This window comes from Parasteatoda tepidariorum, chromosome X1 (genome assembly GCF_043381705.1).
Source record: "Parasteatoda tepidariorum isolate YZ-2023 chromosome X1, CAS_Ptep_4.0, whole genome shotgun sequence".
Lineage (NCBI taxonomy): Eukaryota > Metazoa > Arthropoda > Arachnida > Araneae > Theridiidae > Parasteatoda > Parasteatoda tepidariorum.
The window spans coordinates 26757463-26766762 of record NC_092214.1 but is presented as its reverse complement, the minus strand read 5'-3'; the positions used below and the strand labels follow the sequence as shown (position 1 = coordinate 26766762).

Here is a 9300-nt window from a genome sequence, read left to right as displayed (position 1 = left end):
TTTTTTTTAATAGAAATACGTGTATTTCTCACAAACTGTGTAAGAATTATCACTGTATTGTTTTTTTCTGTAAACATTTTTTTCTGACTTAAAAATTATCAAATCTGTTAAATCATATATCTATCAAAAAGGAACTTTTTTTTATAATAGTAATCCGCATCCGCAATTTAAGTAAATATTAAAACAATTGGAATATATTGTTTCACTTCTTCGATAAATATATTATTGATTGTTTAAGAAGTTGTCAATTGATAACAAGCTATCTAGAAGGAAGTGTGTACTATTTTTATTGTTCTTTAAAAAGACTCGAAAAGTTTTAATTTTTATATTCAACAGCATCTACATTGGGTAAGAAACGACTTAGTCTATTATAAGGAAAACCTAATGAAGTTAATCATATTTTGATTTTCGATTATTTTTTTTAAAATATACATGTAATTTAATTTTAAGTCAATTGCAATAAATATTTCTTTCTATTGTACATTTAAAATATTTAACTAACATATCAAAATATGTACTAATACTCATTTCAAATATAATTTTTTAAATTATTCTTTAAGTTAGAACTGTAACATTTTAACAGCGTTTTTATAGCATTTACCCAATTGTTTTTTACGTTGATTTTAATAGTTTTCTAATTGCTTTGATATTATCTTTGACACCTAATAGCATTGTTATTCGGAGAATATTGTTTATTGGTTTTTAGGATAATCGATACCTTTTTAAGTAAATTTCGCTTACATCATCGAATTTCAGATATTTTAATAAAAAAAGCATTCATTTTCATCTCTAAAAAGCAAATTTGGTTTCGGTCTTAATTTGAGCAGTAGTTACAATGATTTAAAAATCACCTACCATTAAACCACCATGCCTGCTTAACTTTACATTTCAAAACGGATTTTCTCGTAAATTAAAATAAAATCTTATGTGAAAATTTACAAGTCAATATATTTCAGTAGTTTAAAATTACATACAAGTTTTGATGTTACATCGGATACTACATTGGATTACATTATCAATATATTAATAGACTGAACTCTAATTAAGGAATAGACTACGCATGAACTGATTGATCTAAAATGTTCTAGGGTGAAATTTTTAAAATTATGTATTTTTGACCTTTTATCATATGCGTTGTGCACTGAGAAGAAAAGTATAGTCAAAACTACCAGAATATTGTCAATTTTACCGCATTTCTGGCTCTGTGGAAACATCAAAAAGTTTGGTAATTTTCTTAATAGTGCTTTGGTAAAGATTTTGGGAAAATTATCAATAAATATTGTTTTATAGTATGTGATAAAAGTTTGTAATTTTTAAGACGTAATCATTTTTTACTAATAGTAGGAGATGTAGAAACCATATTTAGGATTCATCATAGTTTAGAAACTCTCAATAGTACTTTTTTCTAAAATAATGTAAACCTGAATACAAAAATAGCGAATTTAATACTGCACCGTAGAAACTGCCATGTACTGTCAAAAATAATTTTAAAAAATGTAACACTTTCCTTAAAAAAATTTTTAATTTGTTTTTCTTTTTAGTTTGATTCTAAATTTCAGTTTGAAAACAATGAACGAAATGAAAAGCTAATATTAAATATATAAAGAAAAGCGATTACAATTCCAGAGTTATATTATAACTGAAAAATATATATTTATTTTTAATTTTCTTGATATTCCTCAGAGTTTGTATTAAAATTCTGACGTTTGCTTTGAAGGTTTTTTCGCTGACATTCTGTTTAAAATTTCACGTGCAGGTGTTGAGCATCATAGTTAATTGCTATCTTTTACGCCTCATAAAATGTCATAGTTTAGATATAAAATTCTGTCGTCATCCTTAAAGAACTTACTTAAAACCACCGAAAGTTTTGTTTTCTTCCGTTGAACGAATCAAATTGAAGTTCTGTATTGATATTAATATTGCTGCAAAACATACGAGATGGACGCTTTCTAAATTTAGTGGGAAATTAAAAGCAAACGATGTGTACTTGATGCAAAAAATGTGTCTTCATTGGTTCATCGTCAAGGCAATTTTTAGAATCAAAATTGGCTAAGATTCATTCAATATCTTGATTGGTATAGCATTCACGGAAGCTAAATAGAAAATATAAGGACAAATTTTTTCAAAGATCAACTTCTAGGGGTAAGTTTTTGTCAAATTCTTCGCCGTTGTAAGGCAGCTGTTAAAATTATAGAATTTTTCTTTTCGATACCGGATTTTTCTCTACGATTACGAAAAGAAAATTTCTTAAAAAATGTTAAATTTTTCTCTTTTTAGAATGTTCAGGTCAAATCAATAATCCTTTAGCACTACATTTATTATTGAAGAAATCAAGGTAGCTTAGTCTTTTGCAATTTTCAGCACGGGAATTTCTTTTCAAAAAAATATTTTCTAAATTTTCATAAATTTGGGTAAATCTGCTTTTTAGGAATAGAAATAAAGACTAAAGACATATTAAACTGCCGAAATTCTGGCAAAAATAGCGAAGAGTTAAAAATAACTTTACAAATTATACAATTGATTTGAGAAGAGTTAAATTTTTACGTGAGAATTTTTATGGTGATAATTTTTTATGGTTTTAAATTTTTATGGTGAGAATGATCATTATTATTACAAAAATATGGATAAATACGTATGACTGAGAAAAAAGTAAAACAAGAAAAAATTTCAAAACAAAATTTTTCTGGCATTTATTTATATCCATATTATATCAACACATGTCTTAAAATAAATAGAGTTTCTTTTATTGACATTTTATGTTTTTTATAGACCAAAATGAAGTTTGTTCAAATTGTTCTAAGCCTAACACTGCTTTTAGGGATAAGTTATTGTTTTCCAACTGGAGCTCCAAAGTAAGAACTGTTTAATTTTAATTTGGTTATTTTTGCATTACCTAATGATATTGAACAATTTTATAAGGATTTGTTCATGATCTTTCAGTTTAACCAAACTATATAGAAACATGCATAATATACTGATTAACTGCGTAGTATACTGATTAATTTATCTCTTTAAATGCAAAAATTAAATTTTATTTTCAGTTTGTTTGCATATTGACTCCATGTTAACACTTCGAATAATATTTTGTTTCCTCTCCTGACGGTAGATTTTCGCTCTTAGCCAATCACAGACAGTTGTCCGTATGTCTGTAATTGATTTAGATACAAAAACTATAAAGTACTTTTGTCATGTGCCGCAGATACATATCTTTAAATCTATAGCATATCTTTAAATCTATCTTTAAATCTTTATAAATTTTTATAAATATCTTTAAATCTATAGCATACCTTTTTTACGTTTTTGAAAAATGCTAGTAGTAAATGGTTAAAAAACCGTATAGTTTTGTATTCGTGGTTTTATAACCATACCTTTTGTTAATTGTTTCTAAACAATAATGGAAAAAATGTTCTTTACCTTAAACTTCACTGTTAATCAGATGGACAGATAGCTGCTAGTTATTTTACCATAATTTTAGAATGGAAATTTTAACAGTGCAGAATTAAATTTTTTGGATTTAAGTATTAAAAATGAAGAAAATATTTGCAATGTTGGTTTATACGATAAAGGGAATTATTTTAAATTTTACATAAATAATCTAATTACATGTAATTCTAATGTTTCTAAAACATTGATTTAAATAGTTTTAATTAAATAATTGGAAATAAAGGAATTTGTAGCAATATTCATGTATACAAATAAAAAAACTCGTTTAAATGTTTAATTAAAAGCAAATGATATAATTAAATTCGATATAAAATCACTGAGTTAATTATTAGTTAAAATTATTAATGAATTTGTTTACCCAATATTTTTTTTATCTAAACTGATATTTTTACCATGCTCAAATAAAATTAGGGAAAATCTGCGGCAAAAAAATTCTAATATTTAATCAAGGATTTTTCCAATAAATTATAATAATTTCCCTAAAAATCAACAAAATGAAAGTTATAATTGAAATTTGAAATTTCATTAATTGCAAACTTTAAATTACCCTGTATAATATCTAATTACCTTGCGCAAATCCAGTTCTGAGCTAATCCTATGTAACAGACAAATCAATTGCGGTTCTGAATTTCAGCAAGAATGCGCCATATAATGCATTATCTATTTATGTTTTAATTTCATATTTGTAATCTGGCAAACTAGTTGCGAAAAAAATTTTTAAATCAATTTTTCAAGATGTCAGTAAGTAAATAGACGTCTGATCTCTCTACTTGCTTTATAAGTTGAATTTTTGTTTCTTGAATATTTTTTATTTTGTATTTTCTTATATTTTTGCCTTTTTTTTTTGTTGCTTGATATGCTTTATTTTCATGTCAATTTTTTGTTGCTCCTCGCTCCATGTTATTGAGCTCAATATACCTAGCGTGTTGCATTGTGCCTGAGCTTATTTCTGTGAAACTAGATGGTTCCATCTGGGAGAAGACGTTGACACCTGCAATGTGCTGCTATATTCCAGTTTATTCAATTTTTCTGATTTAATTGCTGTCACTGCAGAAGATCCCGCTTTACTGAGATAGGTTGTCGAAAATTACAATGGAAATTTAGTTCTGTGCTGATAACCTCAGGGTATTCCGCTATGACTTTAACCCAGAACACCGACAGAGTTGTTGTCTCGATCGTAGTTTGCAATTGTCATTTGCAATCTGCAGCAATTGGCCTTCTCGCACACACATGCTAGATTTGTCTGATTTGTTTGAAAAAGACCACAGATCTTATCCTTACCAGTTCGTGGGACTTTTGTGGCTGGAAATTAGCGTGCATAATTATTTTGTGGTTAATTTTGTGCCCCTATGGCTATATTAATACAATATTTCACTTTGGCTATGTTAAAACGATACTAGAAAGCACTGCAATTGGCGGATATAATTGTGTGAACTGTGGAAGATATTGTATCGTTTCGTTATCTTGTTTTCTGACTTTTTTTAATTTCTTTAAATTCTTAAAAGAAATTTGTCTAAATCATATATATATAGTTTACGACAATATGTTCTCAAGATGACAAACTGAGGTGATGCTAGAAAATGTATTTAATTCATAACTTGTATTCTAAATATTCAATGCACAAAAATAGTTTAAATCTCATTATATCCTAAAGTACACTTTATCTTCCCTTAGTGCAAAGGAACAAGTAAAACTTGCTCATATTTGCATACATTCGCCCAATGGAACAAATGATGCCAAGCCTCCAGTTCTTTTGCTGCATGGTGTACTTGCATTCAAGGAAATGTGGCTTGGTATGATGCCAATTTTAGCCATGAAAACTGGTAGAAGAGTAAGCATTTTTCGATTCAGTTATTCAATTAATATTCAATTTAGGACAATTTATTTTTCAAATTTGGCAATTACATAAAATATATTACTAAAAACTGTCTTACTTAAATTATTTTTTATAGATTTTAATGAAATGTGTTGAAGTCTATTTACTACCTTTCTTGATATATAAGGCAGTGCAACTTTAGTTATAATTTCGTGAGATATATTTGCAACAGAACATTTTTTATGTAGTGTATCTAGTGATATTTATTTAAAATAAAGTGACTGGATAGTTGAATTTTTGAGTTAATTGATGGAGAAAACCTATTCCATTAAGAAAAAAATTAAAATACTTGTTAAATAAAATGAAAATTTTAAAATGTTTGCTAATTACGTATTACGTATTGATATCAAAAGTAATTTGTTTTCATATTGACACTATTTTCTACTATTGTTCAGGTCTTTTAAAAACTTCTCAACGCTTAAAACTAGCTGACGCTTTGCATTAAAATTCAATAATTACCCATTTACTCGCATTTTTTTCTGTCCTCAAAGTGATTGATTAATTAGCGATCGGGAAAATTGGTGTTCAACTAAGAACCTGCTTAAAAGATTATATTCCCCAATAGAGTTTCTATAATATAAAGGAATACTAAGCTAAACTTGTGTGACTTGTTAAAAGAGTGAGCAAGATGTTTCATTATGACCGCTCTTAATATACATGTGATGGAATCTAAAAACACTCTTAATATATCTTGATAAATTTTAAATAAGAAAAGAAGTCATGAAATATTAATTCTGGAATTCACAAATTAACATCTAAGTAATTAATACCGAAGATGATCAACGCAAAGAAAAAGAAAGACTCAAGAAATAATTTATTTTACAGCTGTTACAGTTCCTAACGAAAGACAAGATTCCTGTCCCACCTTAGAAATAAACTTATTTTTGTTGACTTTAATCCCATGTTTGCATTAACTGGACCTCGATATTGATTGAGTATAGTCTGATAACGTTTTTCATTTTGTTTCATTACCTAATTTTAATGTTAATTTGTGACACTTTAATTGAAACCACTTTTAACTTCATTTTTGATATAAATTATAGAAATATGTTCAGTGCGTGAAAAAAATCAGTTCAGTTAATCAGTTGATCTTAATGGTTCAAGTGAGTGACCACAAATATGCTAATTAATTAATACAGACTATATTTTAAGATATGAATTCACACAGAAAAACTTATTTTCTTGGAATTAACACACATTTTTATTCGATGGGCTCGGATTCTTTACTCCCAAAATATTTGGGGTAGCCACAATCTGGGATATATGATCCGAATAGTTTGGTCAAGAGAACGGTAGAAAATTTGGACCACTACATTCAATATTCATGTTGACTTTACTTTTTGCATATTTTGTCGTTTCTTGAGAATTTCTTAAGAAGAGAAATTTTTGCACACAAATATAAAATTTGCAAAGACAATTCCATGCAAGAATAATTTTTAATAATCATTTATTATTTTGTATTATTATTATATATCATTTTTATTACTTTATTTAATAATAGTCGAAAAATTCTGAATTCTAAGGTAAACAAATTTTTTGTAATATTTTATAAAATGTAATTTTCTGTAACAAAATACAAAATAAATAGTTCCTAAGAAATCAATTTTTAAAGAATTCGTATAGTATTTGAAATTTGATTCCTCAGGAACTTCGACCAATATCGTTTAAATTTCGAATTTTGTTTTATGAAATTACATTCTTGGAAAAGGTGTAAAATTTTGTATACCTTTTATTCAACTATTATTAAATAAAATTATTTAAAAATAATGATAAATAAATGTTAAAAACTATGTTATGCATAGAATTGTCTTAGGATAAATAATTTTATAACTGTGTGCAAAAATGTTTAATTTCGCTTAAAAAATCCCGAGATTTGGCGTTATGCGTAAAAAGTAAAATTAATTATAAGGGGTCTAAATTTTGGACAGCTCTCTTGACCAAACTATTTCCCAGATATAGTTTGGTTTAGGCACCAAGTTTCACAGATTACAGCTACCTCTTCTATTTTAAGGGTTAGAAATCTAAATTCGTCGACAAAAAATTTATGTTTATTCAGAGAAAGTACGTTTTTGTGTTCCGAAATCGTAACTTAAAAATATCGTCTGCACTAATTAATTAGCTCATTTGAGGACAACATTTCCTTTGTAGATATTTACTTTTTAAGGTTGATGTTTCTTTCTAATGACATGACAATATTTTAATTTTCCAAATCAAAAACTATTTAAGTTAATTTTTAATAAAAGAGAAACCACAAAGATGAGCTGTATTTTCTGATCCTCAGAAAGAGGCAAATCTTCTTCAGATCAATTTAGATTCTAAATTTTAACATTTCTATTTTTTTTACTAAAAACACTGTTCGTGCAACTAAATCAACTAATATGTTTCGAATTTATGACGGAAATAATTTATTCTTTTACAGATTTGTGCTGCTGATTTACGCAATCATGGTGATAGCCCATGGAGTAATGATAGTGACACGTCCGTCATGGCATCTGATTTGAATCTTCTCATGAAAACGTTGAACACTGAAAAAATAGCATTACTTGGACACAGCTTGGGAGGAAAAATTGCTGTAGACTTTACTCTTACAAATGTATGGAACAATTCTTTTTAATACTTACACAACATAGAAAATAGAATTTTCTAATTAGTTGTGTCTCGCACTTAGAATACAGGTGTTCAGTAATGCGCAAATTTAATAAACATTTTTAGAATTTTTATTAAATATAAATTCACTGTTTTTTAGGGCCGCATATCATTTTTAGTCTAAAAAATTTCTATCAAATTCAGACGAATTTTGTTCAATCGTAGCAAAAGAGGGAATAAAATATCAAACTGTTGCCTGATTTTCAAGTGAAATTAAAATGAGTTCATGTTTTCTTTTCAGCTTTGACCTAAAATTAACAAGCATTGGATTATTTTAATCCCTATTTCCTTCTTGTTGAAGTATGATTCACCATTTCATACACTGTTAGAAATTTCTCGGAAAAAAGGTTAAATAACAATTTATTGAATGGTTATTTTACCATATTTAATCAAAACAGTCAAATTACCATAAATAAAATGGTAATCAAACTGTTAAGTTTGAGGAAAATTGTTTATTAACTGTTTTCACCTAATACGGTTGAACAACCAGAATTTTATCGCACCAACTAGAACCACCTAATGGAGGTACTTAGTTCTTTGCAACTGCGTACATATCATAGCCGAGCGGGCTTATCTGTCAATCTCATGACCGACAGAACTGGAGTTCGAATCCTGGTGTTGACGCTACAATTTATTCTCCTTTCCCTTCAACACATGATGAATTTTCAGAGTCCGGCTTTCTCCAATGCGAAAAGCCAAGCTCCTATGTCTAGTTAAATAATAATTTTTTTTTTACGCTTTTGAAAATTGCTAGTTGTAAATGGTTAAAAAACCGTATAGTTTTGTATTCATGGTTTTATAACCATACTTTTTGCAAATGGCTTCTAAACCATAAAGTAAAAAAATATTCTTTACCGTGAACCTTACGGTTAATTGGATGGACAGACAGCTGCCAGTTATTTTACCATAATTTTAGAATTAAAATTTTAACAGTGTACACTTTTCCTTTTTTTTATAACTTTTCTCTTTTTAAAAAATAACATGCGATTACTGCAATAATTTTACTTCATTTTTTTACAAAAATTCAAAACATTTAAGCAGCTCTCATCAGAGATTACTCAGTATACATCAACAGTTTGACTTAGGATCTTAAATAGTTAAATATAATTTTCTCTTTAGATATACTATTACATTTTCACTTCATTTTCTTAAATAATTTTTTTTTTATTCTGTAGATATTAGCCTCGCTTACTGAACTGTTTTTGGGGGTTATAAAATCCTATTTTAATAAATAACACCGTCCTGCAGGAGATAGTTTTGAAATTTGTTTTAATTTTGAGGACTGATTTTCATATTAATTTTAGTGATTATTCTAAAAATTTAATTCTTTCTTT

General features: G+C 27.4%; 1 protein-coding gene across 4 annotated transcripts in view; it reads left to right on the top strand.

Moving 5' to 3' along the window:
• LOC107440322 (sn-1-specific diacylglycerol lipase ABHD11) overlaps window positions 1–9300 on the top strand; it is a 35781-nt gene that overhangs the window by 22704 nt on the left and 3777 nt on the right. The window contains exons 1-4 of one of the 4 annotated variants that reach the window (XM_071187474.1): window positions 27–348; window positions 2770–2852; window positions 5119–5275; window positions 7740–7913. In XM_071187474.1, coding sequence (XP_071043575.1) covers window positions 2776–2852; window positions 5119–5275; window positions 7740–7913 — 408 coding nt within the window. In that variant the 5' untranslated portion in view covers window positions 27–348; window positions 2770–2775. Of the gene's footprint in view, window positions 1–26; window positions 349–1834; window positions 2143–2769; window positions 2853–4999; window positions 5027–5098; window positions 5276–7739; window positions 7914–9300 lie in introns of those variants that run through there. The other 3 variants (XM_071187473.1, XM_071187472.1, XM_071187475.1) reach the window with 3 other exon arrangements.